The sequence below is a fragment of the Mustela lutreola genome, chromosome 2 (assembly GCF_030435805.1).
Source record: "Mustela lutreola isolate mMusLut2 chromosome 2, mMusLut2.pri, whole genome shotgun sequence".
NCBI lineage: Eukaryota > Metazoa > Chordata > Mammalia > Carnivora > Mustelidae > Mustela > Mustela lutreola.
Genome location: NC_081291.1, coordinates 10,881,963 through 10,898,224, shown reverse-complemented (window position 1 = coordinate 10,898,224; position 16,262 = coordinate 10,881,963). Strand labels below are relative to the sequence as shown.

At 38.6% G+C, this 16,262-nt stretch overlaps 1 protein-coding gene across 1 annotated transcript; it reads left to right on the top strand.

The window, feature by feature from the left end:
* Positions 1-11,302: 11,302 nt before the first annotated feature.
* LOC131823663 (olfactory receptor 7A17-like) lies at positions 11,303-12,372 on the top strand. Its single transcript, XM_059160271.1, has 2 exons — positions 11,303-12,211; positions 12,349-12,372. Exons 1-2 carry the CDS (start codon positions 11,303-11,305, stop codon positions 12,370-12,372), a joined length of 933 nt encoding a protein of 310 aa, XP_059016254.1.
* Positions 12,373-16,262: the final 3,890 nt, after the last annotated feature.

Here is a 16,262-nt window from a genome sequence, read left to right as displayed (position 1 = left end):
CCAGCCATATTCTTATAGCTGGAGCAAATAATTCTAAAATTTGTATGGAATCAGAAGAGACCCCAAATTGCTAAGGAAATGTTGAAAAACAAAAATAAAATGGGGGGCATCATGTTACCTGATTTCAAGCTTTGTTACAAAGCTGTGATCACCAAAACAGCATGAGACTGGCATAAAAATAGAAACATAGACCAGTGGAACAGAGTAGAGAGCCCAGATATGGACCCTCAACTCTATAATCAAATAATCTTCAACAAAACAGGAAAAAATATACAATTGAAAAAAGACAGTCTCTTCAAAAAATGGTGCTGGGAAAACTGGACAGGTATATGTAGAAGAATGAAACTCGACCTTTCTCTTACACCATACACAAAGATAAACTCAAAATGGATAAAAGACCTCAACGTGAGACAGGAATCCATCAGAATCCTAGAGGAAAACATAGGCAGTAATCTCTTCGATATCAGCCACAGCAACTTCTTTCAAGATATGTTTCCAAAGGCAAAGGAAACAAAATCCAAAATAAACTTCTGGGAATTCATCAAAATCAAAAGCTTCTGCACAGCAAAGGAAACAGTCAAAAAAAACAAAGAGGCAACCCACGTAATGGGAGAAGATATTTGCAAATGGCAGTACAGACAAAAGGTTGATATCCAGGATCTATCAAGAACTCCTCCCACTCAACACACACAAAACAGATAATCATATAAAAAATGGGCAGAAAATATGAACAGACACTTCTCCAATGAAGACATACAAATGGATATCAGACACATGAAAAAATGCTCATCATCACTAGCCATCAGTGAGATGCAAATTAAAACCACATTGAGATATCACCTTACACCACTTAGAATGGCTAAAATTAGCAAGACACGAAACAACATGTGTTGGAGGGGAAGTGGAGAAAAGGGAACACTCTTACACTGTTGGTGGGAATGCAAGTTGGTGCTGCCTCTTTGGAGAATAGTGTGGAGATTCCTCAAGAAATTAAAAATAGAACTTCCCTAGGACCTTGCAATTGCACTCCTGGGTATTTACCCCAAAGATACAGATGTCGTGAAAAGAAGGGCCATCTGTACCCCAATGTTTATAGCAGCAATGGCCACGGTCGCCAAACTGTGGGAAGAACCAAGATGCCCTTCAACAGATAAATGGATAAGGAAAATGTGGTCCATATACACTATGGAGTATTATGCCTCCATCAGAAAGGACGAATACCCAACTTTTGTAGCAACACGGACGGGACTGGAGAAGATTATGCTGAGTGAAATAAGTCAAGCAGAGAGAGTCAATTATCATATAGTTTCACTTATTTGTGGAGCATAACAAATAGCATGGTGGACATGGGGAGTTAGGAGAAGGGAGTTGGAGGAAATTGGAAGGGGAGGTGAACCATGAGAGACTATGGACTCTGAAAAACAATCTGAGGGGTTTTAAGTGTTGGGGGGATGGGAGGTTGGGGGAACCAGGTGGTGGGTATTAGAGAGGGCACAGATTTCATGGAGCACTGGGTGTGGTACAAAACAATGAATACTGTTATGCTGAAAATAAATAAAAAATAAATTAAGAAAAAAGAAAATACATCCAAAATCAAGGGTGTGGCTCTGTTCTATTCACCAGCCTAATCATATTTTTCTTTTCCTTTCTTCTCCCCCTGGTTTCAGGTCTCTTCTGATTTGTTTAGTGAATATTTTATGGGGACGTTGTTGCCCTTTAAGTGTTTTGTTCTTTCATTTATCTATTCTTCTCTGGACAAAATGACAAGGTGGAAAAACTCACCTCAAGAAATAATAATAATAATAATAACAAGAGCCAGTGCCAACTGCCAGGAACCAAATCAATAAAGACATAAGTAAGATGTCAGAACTAGAGCTCAGAATGACAGTTATAAAGATACTAGCTGGGCTCGAAAAAAGCATAGAAGATACTGGAGAAACCTTTTCTAAAGAAATAAAGTCCCTTTCTGGAGAAATAAGACAACTAAAATCTAACCAAGTTGAAATAAAAAAAAAAAGGCTATTAATGAAGTGCAATAAGAAATGGAGGCTCTTACTGCTAGGATATGTGATGAAGAAGAGAGAACTAGTGATATAGAAAACCGAATGATGGAGAATAAAGAAGCTGAGAAAAAGAGAGATAAACGACTACTGAATTACGAGGGGAGAATTCGAGAGATAAGTGATACCATAAGACAAAACAATATTAGAATAATTGGGATCCCAGAAGAAGAAGAAAGACAGATGCGGCAGAAGGTATATTTGAGCAAGTTATAGCAGAGAATTTCCCTTATTTGTGGAATGAAACAAGCGTCAAAATCCAGGAGACACAGAGAACCTCCTCAAAATCAATAAAAATAGGTCACCCCTTCATCTAACAGTAAAACTTCCAAGTCTCAGAGACAAAGATAAAATCCTGAAAGTAGCTCAGGACAAGAGGTCTGTAATGTAAAATGGTAGAAATATTAGACTGGTAGCAGACTTATACACAGGGACCTGGCAGGCCAGAAAAGACTGGCATATATTCAAAGCCCTAAATGAGAAAAATATGCATCAAAAAAAACTGTATCCAGCTAGACTGTCATTGAAAATAGAAGGAGAAATAAAAAGCTTCCAGGACAAACAAAAACTAAAAGAATTTGCAAACACCAAACCACCCCTGCAGGAAATATTGAAAGGGGTCCTTTAAGCAAAGAGAGAGCCTAAAAGTAACAGACAAGAAAGGAATAGAGAAAATATATAGTACCATACAGGCAATACAATGGCACTAAATTCATATCTTTCAATAGTTATCCTGAATGTAAATGGACTAAATGCCCCAATCAAAAGACACAAGGTATCAGAGTGGATAAAAAAACAAGACCCATCAATATGCTGTCTACAGGAAACTCATTTTAGACCCAAAGATACCTCCAGACTTAAAGTGAGGGAGATGGGAGGAGAAGTGAGTTGGGGCAAATTGGAGGGGGATATTAACCATGAGAAACTGTGGACTCTGAGAAACAAACTAGGGCTTTAGAGGGGAGAGGTGTAGGAGGTTGGGTGAGACTGGTGGTGGGTATTATGGAGGGCATGTATTGCATGGAACAGTGGTACATAAACAATGAATGCTGCTACACTGAAAAGAAATTTTAAAAATAAATAAAAATTTAAAAAATAGTAAGTTATGTGCCAAAAAGATAAATAAAAATAAAGTGAGGGGGTAGAAAATAATTTCCCATGCTAATGAACATCTAAAGAAAGGTGGGGTGGCAATCCTTATATCAGAAAAATTGGATTTTAAGGCAAAGACTATAATAGTAGATGAAGAAGGACACTATATCATACTTAAAGGGTCTATCTAACAAGATCTACCGACTTTAAATATCTACGCCCCATCATGGGAGCAGCCAACTATATAAACCAATTAATAACAAAAGGAAGGTGAGGTGAATCATGAGAGACTATGGACTCTTAAAAACAATCTGAGGGGTTTGAAGGGGCGGGTGGGTGGGAGGTTGGGGTACCAGGTGGTGGGTATTATAGAGGGCATGGATTGCATGGAGTACTGGGTGTGGTGCAAAAATAATGAATACTGTTATGCTGAAAATAAATAAAAAATAAATTTTTAAAAAATCAAATAAACACATTGACAGTAATACAATAATAGTAGGAGAATTTTATACCCCCCTTTGCTGAAATGGACAGATCATCTAATCAAAGATCAACAAGGAAATAAAGGTTTTAAAGGACACGCTGGACCAGATGGGCCTCACAGGTATGTTCAGGACATTCCATCCCAAAGCAACAGAATACACACTTTTCTCTAGTGCACATGGAACATTCTCCAGAATAGATCACACCCTGGGTTGCAAATGAGACCAGTTTGATACTGGTCTCAGTCAGTACCAAAAGATTGGGATCACTCACTGCATATTTTCAGACCACAATGCTCTGAAACTAGGACTCAATAACAGGAGGAAAGTTGGGAAGAACTTAAATACATGGAGGCCAGAGAGCATCTTACTAAGGAAGGAATGGGTCAACCAGGAAATTAAAGAATTTAAAAAATTCATGGAAACAAGTGAAATGAAAACACAGCTGTTCAAAATCTTTGGGATGCAGCAAAGGCAGTCCAGAGACAAAAGTATGTAGCAATTCAAGCCTTTGTGGGTTTTTTTTTTATTTTATTATCTTTTATTTGGATCCTTGATTACTATAGATATATCAATAGTTTTTCTCTTAATCTAAGCCTTTATCAAGAAACAAGAAAGGTCTCAAAAATACAACCTAACTCTACACCTAAAGAAGCTGAAAAAGAACAGTAAATAAAGCCTAAGTCTAGCAGGAGAAGAGAAATAATAAAGATCAGAGCAGAAATAAATGAAATAGAAACTAAAAGAACAGTAGAAGTGATCAACAAAACTAGGATCAGTTTCTTTGAAAGGATTATTTAATTTATTTTCTACTTAATTAAGACATGCTTGCTTTCATTTTATTAATTTTTCTTTCAAGAGTTTACTTAAATTCAAGTTAGTTCAAAAATAGTGTAATATTAGTGTCAGGGGTAGAGTTTAGTGATTTATCACCTACATACACCACCCACTGCTCATCACAACAAGTGCCTTCCTTAATAACTATCACCCAGTTACCCCATTCCCCACCTACATCCCTACATCACCCCTCAGTTTGTTTCCCATAATCAAGAGTCTCTTATGTTTTGCCTCCCTGTTTTTACCCCATTTTATTTTTCCTTCCCTTCCTCTATGCTCATCTGTTATTTTTCTTAAATTCCACATATTAGTGAAATCATATGGTATTTGCAACCATGGATGAAACTAGACTGTATTATACTTAATGTGGGCTCTCTAAATAGAAATTGCCCTTAACTGGGGTGCCTGGGTGTCTCAGTGGGTTAAAGCCTCTGCCTTCAGCTCAGGTCATGATCCCAGGGACCTGGGATCGAGCCCCACATCAACTCTCATCTCTGTGGGCAGTCTGATTTCTCCTCTCTCTATCTGCCTGCCTCTCTGCCTACTTGTGATCTCTGTCTGTCAAATAAATAAATAAAATCTTTTAAATAAAGAAGAAGAAATTGCCCTTACCCAAGAGAGACTGATGAATGAATTCAAAGGCTTAAATTCAGTTTCCTCAAATAATTTTATGACTATGTCCATATGAGGTTCCTCCTGCTGTTGTAAAACATACCCCACACCAGTTGCTGAAAACCACACTTGCTCTTGCAATTCTGGAGGCAGAAGCTTGGAAGGAGTCTCATCAGGCTAATAGCAAGATGTCGGCAGGTTTGAGCTTCTTCTCAAGGCTCAAGGGAGAATCTGTTTCCTTTCTAATTCCAGTCTCTCTTGCTGACCACCTGCTTTCCTGGGCTCCTGGCTCTTCCTCAACCTTCATAGCCAGCAGGGCACCATTTTCAAAGTCTCTCTGACACCGCCTCTTTCATCTCCCTCAACATTTGGAGGACCATTTTGATTACCTTATCCCCACCCGTACAATTATTTCTGATCTTTTTATCTTAATGGCAGCTGATTAGCAACCCTGTAAAATCTGTTATCATAACAATTCTTTGCTATAAAAAATAACACATAACAAAACTAGGTATTAAAAGGTGAGAGGACCTATATTTAAAAGTCTTCTTCAGCTTACTACTACAAAATATTTTTCACAAGTTTCTTATTTTGGTCACTTATAAAAGCAATAAACACAGAATTTATATAGCCTCAAGAATGGGTGAATACACTATTCCTTCAAATTCCATTCAATGTCAATATTTGGTTAAAAGACTTAAAACTCCCTACACCATCTCTAATGCAGGATCACAGCCTTGCTAATCAAAGAGTGGTCCACACAACAAGGCCTGAACATCAACATCTCCCAGTGTCTTGCTTGACATGCATAATCACTGGGTCTCCCTGGACCTGTGATCAAATTATACATCTGTAGTGGGATCTGTGTGGATTCAGAGGCACAATGATGCAGGTATAGATGGATTTCTCACCATTAACGGTTGACATTTGTGGCAGGATAATATATTGGGGATTCTTTCCTTCATATTGTAGCTGTTCAGCAACATCTTTTCAGATATCATCAGTAGTAACCTGGGGAAAATTCATTTCTGGTTGAGAACCACTGCCCCAGAGCTTGAGAACTATAAGGATCCTGAGAGAATGACACTCAAGACCTACAGAATACTTTGATATTAAATTACACAGATCACTAGGCAGAACCAAGCACTATTTCTACAATGTAGATTGGAGTTCTTAAGTGTACTTCTGCAGAGATAAGGTGATTATAAAAATTAAATCAAAGAATCCCTATGAGATGTGAAGCTCATAAGATCTAAATACATCTGTTATAATAAACAACCATTTTATAATAAGAGCCTAAACCACAGCTCTTAACTTGTATAAAGTAAAGATTCCCAATTATAACAGCAAATGTGTCTGAAAGTCAATCTGTATAGTGGTCAAGGCTCATTATCAGAAGAATCCACTTCTCTGCTTTATTGAAAAGAAAAATAGACCCGGTCAGGAGTTGCAGGGCTGGGTCCTCACCACAAGACAATGCTTTGAAGATAAAGAGACCTAATCTAGGCAGGTTCCAGACTTGAAGAAAACTGTAAGTCAGAGATGAGATAAGGTGCTAGAACATTCCACATCCCGAAGGGGGGCAAGGTTATGGAAAATCAGTAAAACGAAAAACAAACAAACAAAAAGAACTGTATTCACCTGATATCTAACCTAGTCTTTTGGGAATGAAGACTCATTATGAAAGCATTCTTTTCTGCCCAGAGGAATTTTCCACATGGGAATCATTTGCTTAGAGTTTGGAATCACAAGAGTGAAATGTTCCTAATGAGCAGATACAGAGAGCTGTAAATACCTCCTCATCCATCAGCCTGTGCAGTCTTGGATAGAAAGGGCCATGCATTTTTTCTGTTTGTTCTGAGTCCGTATTCTGGCTTGGGGCCTTTTGTTTCACTCCTTCCTGCTGTCTCAGCTGAGGACAGAGATTTAGTCCCTGTCATCTGTCATCCAGGGAGGAATTCAGACTTCCCCAAAGACACCTTCCTGTCTGATACCCCAGCCAGGTGAGTCCAGCATCCCTGTGGACCTTGGGTAACAGGGGCAGAGAGAATGGAAGACAGGAAAATTGGCCCATCATCACCTGAGAGCCAATTCAACTTAGTCCAGATCAAATGATCACTGTGTTTATTTGTTTGCTTGATTAAGTAATTAATGTATTATTAGTACTAATATCAATTTCACAAAGTGACTCCCACTCACACTTTTAAGGTCTTTCATATTTTTTACTAATAAATTGCTATTATAGCAATGCTAGAAAAAATATGCTGAGGTTGTTACACTCAATGTGTGGTTCTTATCAGCTGTGATTTTGTCCCCTGGGGAATCATTGATCACTGTCTGGAGCCAGCTTTGCATACTGGAGAGGTGTGCATGAAGGTCAAAGATACTCTAAACACGCTATAATGCACAGAACACCCCTCACCCCAGGGCATTCTCTGACCAGAATGTCCAAGACACTGAGACAGAGAAACCCAGAGGTAAATAATATTAGTATTGGATCACAGCTGCCTTCAGGTTCTGCCTTCAATCATCTAATGCTTTTCTGCCATGAAATTCAGAGTAAATCCTTGGCTACCAGTTTAAAATTTCCAACCACAAACAATGTAACAGCTCTGTAAGTGTTTTTCTTTTTTTTTTTTTTTCATCCAGGTTGCTGGTGATAGAGATATTTCTTGTTGTTTTCTTAATCTATCCCTCAGTATCAGCACACATTATATATTTGATGACCATTCTGATTGGCCTTTATTATGCACCCCCATATATTACTCTCCTTCACCTTTTTTTTCCCTTTTTTTGCAGTTACTAGGATTTCAGATGATTTCCTCAGATCATTTCTTCTGAGTTGACTTTTGGAACATATTTTCACCAAAACATTTTTATTGTTGTTGCTGTTGTATTTTATTTTTTTTATGTTATATTAGTCACTATACAGTACATCATTAGTTTTTGATGTAGTGTTTCATGATACATTGTTTGCATACAACACCCAGTACTCCACACAATCCATGCCCTCCTTAATAGCCATTACCAGGCTTATCCAGCTCCCCACAGCCCTCCCTTCTAAAACCCTCATTTGTTTTCCAGTGTCCATAGTCTCTTGTGGTTCACCTTCCACTCTGATTTCTCCCCCTTCATTTTTCCCTTCCCTCTCCTAATGTCCTCCATGCTATCCCTTATATTCCACAAATAAGTGAAACCATGAGACAATTGACTTACTCTGCTTGACTTATTTCACTTAGCAAAATCTTCTCCAGCCCATCCATGTTGATATAAAAGTTGGGTATTCATCCTTTTGGATGACTGAGTAATATTCCATTGTGTATATGGACCACATCTTCTTTATTCATTCATCTGTTGAAGGGCATCTTGGCTCTTTCTACAGTATGGCTATTGTGTAAACTGCTACTATGAACATAAGGGTGCATATGGTCTTTCTTTTCACTACATCTGTATCTTTGGGGTAAATACACAGTAGTGCAATTACTGGGTCATAGGATAGCTCTACTTTTAATTTCTTGAGGAAACTGCATACTGATTTTCAAACTGGATGCACCACCTTGCATTCTCACCAACAGTGTAAGAGGGTTCCCCTTTCTCCAAATCCTCTCCAACATTTATTGCTTCTTGCCCCGATTTTTGCCATTCTAACTCACCCAAACATTTTAAATCTTATTTAAATTTGCTTATCTTCTTGCTTTGGGGTTTCTTACTTTATTTAAGTGATGCTTCCCACCTGTAAATTTCATACATAGTTTTCCTGATATGCTACCATATTGTACGGTTACACTTACACTGGGTTTATAAACTTCCCAAATTTGGTGAAATGTCTGATGGAAGGGATCAATTTCATATTCCTCAAGGTAGATGTCCCTCTATGCAAGCTTTTATTTATGAATTCAACCTTTTCCAGCAAAACTGAAATACAACTTTGCCATAGGGTAAATATCCGTATACACTGAGATCTAATTCTTGACTGATTTAACAAATAAAAACTGAGCATCTGACTTGGGCCAGAACACTCTAGGAACATTAAATTTTGTATTATTTTATGTCTAGGCCTTGCCCAATTTAATTATTAATCACTAATTATTGCTATTTGCTGCCATCACTAATTTTTGTTATTTATTTATTTATCTATTTTAGTTCATTTTGATTTTTCATAGAATTTGGCTTATAGCAGTTGTTTTAAAACTATTCATTCCAACATGATTTTGTGATCCCTTTATTCTTTTCATTTTAACTTTTCATATCCTTACATCGTTTTATTTTAAACATATATTTCACCAAGATAACTTGGTGGAAAAAAGAAAATGAACCAAGAAGCTTAAGTCCTGTCTCTTTTGGATGTTTCATTACAGTGAGGACAGAGTACAATGAAATAAATGTGCGTAATCATATGGCATCATCATATGAAGCAAGTTATTCAGTAAAAGGGATATACTGTAATAGTGTGGGCTGGATTACAGAGCATAGTCTGGGGACACCTTCGCATGTGGTATGAAATCCAGAATGAGGATTAGAGTGTGCCCATTGGGTTTGTCAAAAAGAGATTAATACCCAAAGCCCAAAAATATCAATGCAAAGATATCACATAGGAGAATGGAGAAAGGGGAAATCTCATCCTCTGTCATACCACATAGAAATGAATTAGTCAAATAATGGTACAGGAGGGACAGAAAAAATAAGTCTTCTATGCTTGATACAAAAACGTCCACTTTTTATTGTGTTGTGAATACTTCCTTTTGTCAAGTTTTGGTTTATCCATTTGCTCATTTGTCTTGGATATATAATAGGAATAGATAGATAGATAGATAGATAGATAGATATAGATATGTTAATATCTACATACATTTATATTTTATCAATGTGTGAATACATTAAAAATACATCACTAAGTGTCTTTGGAACAAGTTTGCTCTGTTCACTTGTTAGTGCTGGACATTGGGAGATGTAATCAGGGGGTAGGAAGCTTCCAGAATCAAGGGGGCTTTTTCTTCCTCAGAGTCTCTCAGGGACCACCTGAGCTTATTAAATCATTCTTCTCCCTCATTCATTTCACCCCCCCATCTCACTCTCTGTCTTCTGTTTATTCACTAGATTTTTTATGTTTGTGTAAATCACAGCAGAAAATGGCTATCCCAATATGGAACCTCCAGTTTATTTCTCCATGGAAGACTTAAGAATTTGCATTTCTGGACTCTGCAGGGGAAAGATTAATGACCTGTCCTTCTTGGGTTGGATCCATTGGTGGGGACTGAAAAAAGGGAATAACACAATCCAAGAGTCATGGTGTCCTGGATGTGTGTGACCTACCGAGTGTGAGCAGTCCCCACAACAGGGCCCCAGGACTCATAAATCCCAAGGTGACACAACACAGGGCCCATAACTCGATCAAGAGAGATCACTAAGAAGGGGGTGTGTTTCAGTTTGGGGATGCCTTTGCAACATGATGCATACAATGTGAGAGGCAGTGTGGACAAAGAAGTCCCTGTGACTAGAGGTTTCAGAGGTAGAAGAGAGGCCACTTTCTTCCTTAGCATGTCTGATGCCGTCTGTTCTCAGTCTCTCTCCAGTTCATTCCCCTTGCAGCACTAGCTTGGCTTCATTGATATGAGCATTGGAAGCAAGTACCTTCTTTGGGACCTTTGTACTGGCCATTCCCTCTTCTGGGCACACACTTCCACACATAACCCTGCATCAATCTTTCTCTTGAGTTCTGTGTTCCAGTGTCACCTTGTTTGCAGAATTAGCCTAAATACTCACAAAAAATACAATGTCCAATTGTCTGTCTGCTTTATCCCTGTTTTCCTTTTCTTTCTAGCACCCCTCATCATCTGCAAAGTTATGTAAGTCTCTTATATGCTTATACATTCTTTCTACATCACTGTAGGGACTTTTGTTCTTTAGCACCCTATGCACATTGCTTAGGTAATGCCTGAAACATGGTCATCAGTCAATTTATATTCCTAAAATACTTTAAGAATTTCCTAGTAACCCTATGAAATATATGAGTTCTTAGGGAAGAAACTGATTGAGAAACAACTATATCAGACATGACACAGGGGTTACCTTAAAGGGGGCCATATCCATGCAAAAAAAATTAAAATAAATTCCTGGACTGCCAAGCATAAAAAGTAACATTTCAAATATGTGAGTAATACAGTTTGTGTAAAAGTCTGTCATGTTGTTTCCTTCTTTCCCAAAAGTCACCTCCACCACATGGAACAAGGAAATGATACAAAAATTCCAGAATTACTTCTTCTGGGATTATCAGAGGACCAAGAACTGCAACCCCTCATATTTGGGCTTTTCATCTCCATGTACCTGATCACTGTGTTTGGAAACCTGGTCATCATCCTCGCTGTCAGCATAGACCCCAAACTCTACACACCCATGTACTTCTTCCTGGTCAACTTGTCCTTTGTGGACATCTGTTTCACCTCTACAACTGTTCCCAAGATGCTGTGGAACATCCAGACTCAGAGCAAAGTCATAACCTATGCAGGCTGTGTTACTCAGATGTACTTCTTAATAATCTTTTCAGTGTTGGACATCTACCTCCTTGCTGTGATGGCCTATGACCGCTTTGTAGCCATCTGTCACCCCCTGCACTACACAGTCATCATGAACCCCCGGCTCTGTGGACTGCTTGTTCTGGGGTCCTGGATCATAAGTGTCTTGCATTCCTTCTTACAAATATCAATGGTGTTGCAGCTGTCCTTCTGTACAGAGGTGAAAATCCCCCACTTTTTCTGTGAACTCAATCAGATGATCCAACTTGCTTGTTCTGACACCTTCATTAATAACATGGTGATGTATTTTGCAGCAGTCCTGCTGGTTGGTGTTCCCCTTGCTGGAATCCTTTACTCTTACTCTAAGATTGTTTCCTCCATACTTGGGATCTCATCAGCCCAGGGGAAGTATAAAGCATTTTCCACCTGTGCATCTCACCTCTCAGTTGTCTCCTTATTTTTTTGTACGAGCCTAGGAGTGTACCTTAGCTCTGCTGCCACCCAGAGCTCCCACTCAAGTGCAGTAGCCTCAGTGATGTACACGGTGGTCACACCCATGCTGAACCCCTTCATCTACAGCCTTAGGAACAAAGATATAACAAGGGCTCTGAAAAGAATGGGCACTAAGGAGGGCACTTGATGTAATGAGCCCTGGGTGTTATATGCAACTAATGAACCACAAGTTCTACCCCTGAAACACATAATATACTGTATGTTAAATAACTTGAAATTAAATTTAAAAAACACACAACTATCATTGGGGTTCCAGCGATGTGAGGACCAACCGTTCTGGGGCTGAAGAAGCATCCATGCTTGCAGGGTTCAAGGCCTCAGAGCCAAGAACTGCTATTCCTTGAACAGGCTGTGGGAGTAGAATCTGCTCCTTCTACATGTTGTTAAGGAAATCACTTTGTATTCCCCTTTGTCTGTATCTTATATGGCACAAGTTCTATTCTTAAAACTAATCTCATTTCAAATGACTTACACCATGTAATATAGATTTTCCCCAAATTTCCCAAGAATAATCATATTTTCTTTCATATGGAAGAAAATATACTTGTCCACTAAGCCCTTCACATAACTTTATTGTTGATGAAAATACAAAATTACAGTTTTCCCTTTGAGATCTTTTCCATCACAACTTCATGTCTCTTTCTGATAATGTGGACTCTAACATGGCTCCCTTTAAGTCTCAGGCTCCTGATAGGAGTGTACAGACTAGGAAAGCCCAGGTACTCCCTTGCACCCATGTGCTTGTGGACATTCCCACAGATGCTTCCCTGACCAGAGCTTCTGCTGTGGCTGCACCTGCCCCTGGGTTCTCATTTTGATTTCAAGACATGGCTCAGCATCACCCAAAGACAACTCTAACAAAACCAGATTTATCCCTTATAAATCCTGAAGGACACATGGAATCCCAGAGGTCATTGGACAAGGTCTCAGAGGTGAAGAGATGCGTTGAGAGGGAGACACAGCACTGTCATTGAGGGATCTGCCTTTATTGGGGTCCATGACCAGAGTGGCTAGAGGTTTATGGGTTCACTCATTATTGGAGAATTTTATATGATTATAATTCAGCTGCTCAAGAGGAAAAGCAGGGTCACTCATGTGTCAGTATAGACATTACCTAGGGTTTTTTGAAGACGTACTGCATGGCTGGAGCAGTCAGAGTTCTTCTCTGGTAATTGTGTCCCACACCTGATAATAAGTTTAGTCACCTTTTTTTTTTTCTTTGAAATGATTGCCTCATCATCATTAGCCATCAGGGAAATTCAAATCAAAATGAAATTAAGATGCCAACTTACACCAGTTAGAATGGCAAAAATTAACAAGACAAGAAACAACAAGTGTTGAAGAGGATGTGGAGAAAGGGGATCCCTCTTACACTGTTTATATAAATGCAAGTTAGTACAGCCACTTTGAAAAACAGTGTGGAGATTCCTCAAAAAAATAAAAAAATATAGCTACCCTATAACCCTACAATTGCTCTACTGGCTATTTACCCCAAAGATACAGATGTAGTTGAAAAGAAGGGTCATATGTACCCCAATGTTTATAGCAGTAATTGCCACAATCGCCACAGTATGGAAAGAGAAAAGATGTCTTTCAACAGATGAATGGATAAAGAAGATATGGTTCATATATAAAATGGAATATTACACAGCTATGAAAAAGGATAAATACCCAACTTTTATGTCAACATGGACAGGACCAGAGGAAATTATGCTGAGTGACATAAGTCAAGCAGAGAGAATAAATTGTCATATGGTTTCACTTACTTGTGGAGAATAAGGAATAACATGGAGGACATTAAGAGAAGGAAAGGAAAAGTGAATTGGGGGAAATCAAAAGGGGAGATGAACCATGAGAGACTAAACTCTGAGAAAAAAAACCTGAGGGTTTTGGAAGGGGGGGTATTGGGGGGATGGGTAAGCCTGATGGTAGGTGTTAAGGAGGACACGTATTGCATGGAGCACTGGGTGTGGTACATAAACAATAAATCTTGGAACACTAGGAAAATAAAATAATTTTTTTTTAAAAGAAATGGATGTCTCAAAAATCCAAAGCTTAATGTCAGGCACTTACTCTACAAACATGCCCCAGTGTTTCTTAATAAGTCTCCTGTTTTTAGTCTGTGATTCAGCCAATTTCCAGAGAGCCTACCATAGACCCTGGCAAGCACTGATTAGCAAACATATCTCTCCAGTGGGGTTTACCTTGAAAGGAAAATTTGATATAAAAAAAGCTTGAAATCAGGTAAGGTGATGCACCCAGTTTTATTTTCGTTTTTCAACACTTCTTTAGCAATTCAGGGTCTCTTTTGATTCCATACAAATTTTTGAATTATTTGCTCCAGCTCTTTGAAAAATACCGGTGGAATTTTGATCGGAATGGCATTAAAAGTATAGATTGCTCTAGGCAGGATAGACATTTTAACAATGTTTATTCTTCCGATCCAAGAGCATGGAATGGTCTTCCATCTTTTTGTGTCTTCTTCAATTTCTTTCATGAGTGTTCTGTAGTTCCTCGAGTACAGATCCTTTACCTGTTTGGTTAGGTTTCTTCCCAGGTATCTTAAGGTTCTTGGTGCTATAGTAAATGGAATCAATTCTCTAATTTCCCTTTCTGTATTTCCATTGTTAGTGGATAAGAAAGCCACTGATTTCTGCACATTGACTTTGTATCCTGCCACGTTGCTGAATTGCTGTATGAGTTCCAGTAGTTTGGGGTGGAGTCTTTTGGGTTTTCCATAAAAAGAATCATGTCATCTGTGAAGAGAGAGAGTTTGACTTCTTCATTGCCAATTTGGATACCTTTTATTTCTCTTTGTTGTCTGATTGCTGTTGCTAGGACTTCTAATACTATGTGGAACAAAACTGGTGAGAGTAGGCATCCTTGTCGTGTTTCTGATCTCGACGGGAAGGCTGCAAGCTTTTTCCCATTGAGGATGATATTTGCTGTGAGTCTTTCATAGATAGATTTTATAAAGTTCAGGAACATTTGCTCTATTCCTATAATTTGAAGCGTTTTAATCAGGAATGGGTCCTGGATTTTGTCAAATGTGTTTTCTGGATCAATTGAGAGGACCATGTGGTTCTTCTCTCTTCTTTTATTGATTTGTTCTATCACATTGATTCATTTGCGAATGTTGAACCATCCTTGTAGCCCAGGCATAAAAACAGACACATAGACCAGAGGAACAGAATACAGAGCCCAGATATGGACGCTCAACTCTATGGTCAATTAATCCTCGACAAAACAGACAAAAATATACAATGGAAAAAAGACAGTGTCTTCAATAAATGGTGCTGAGAAAACTGGACAGCTATATGTAGAAGAATGAAACTCGACCTTTCTCTTACACTGTACACAAAGATAAATTCAAAATTGATAAAAGACCTCAATGTGAGACAGGAATCCATTAGAATCCTAGAGGAGAACATAGGCAGTAATTTCTTCGATATCAGCCACAGCAACTTCTTTCAAGATATGTCTCCAAAGGCAAAGGAAACAAAAGTGAAGAAGAAATTTTGGGACTTCATCAAGACCAAAAGCTTCTGCACAGCAAAAGAAATAGTCAAAAAAAAAAAAAAAAAAAAAAACAACGAGGCAACCCACGGAATAGGAGAAGATATTTGCAAATGACAGCACAGACAAAAGTTTGATATCCAGGATCTATAAAGATCTCCTCAAACTCAACACACACAAAATGGACAATCATATAAAAAATGGGCAGAAGATATGAACAGACACTTCTCCAGTGAAGACATACAAATAGCTATCAGAAATATGAAAAAATGTTCCTCATCACTAGCCATCAGGGAGATTCAAATTAAAACCATATTGAGATATTACTTTACACCAGTTAGAATGGCCAAAATTAGCAAGGCAGAAAACAACATGTGTTGGAGAGGATGTGGAGAAAGGGGAACCCTCTTCCACTGTTGGTGGGAATGCAAGTTGGTGCAGCCACTTTGGAAAACAGTGTGGAGATTCCTTAAGAAATTAAAAATAGAGCTTCCCTATGACCCTGCAATTGCACTACTGGGTATTTACCTCAAAGATACAGATGTAGTGAAAAGAAGGGCCATCTGTACCCCCAATGTTTATAGCAGCAATGGCCACAGTCGCCAAACTGTGTAAAGAACCAAGATGCCCTTCAACGG

Excerpts from the sequence above, each read along its gene's own strand:
- LOC131823663 (XM_059160271.1), top strand. The coding sequence starts at position 11,303 with ATGGAACAAGGAAATGATACAAAAATTCCAGAATTACTTCTTCTGGGA. Across the intron at positions 12,212-12,348 it reads TAACAAGGGCTCTGAAAAGA|ATCATTGGGGTTCCAGCGAT; the intron begins ATGGGCACTAAG and ends AAACACACAACT.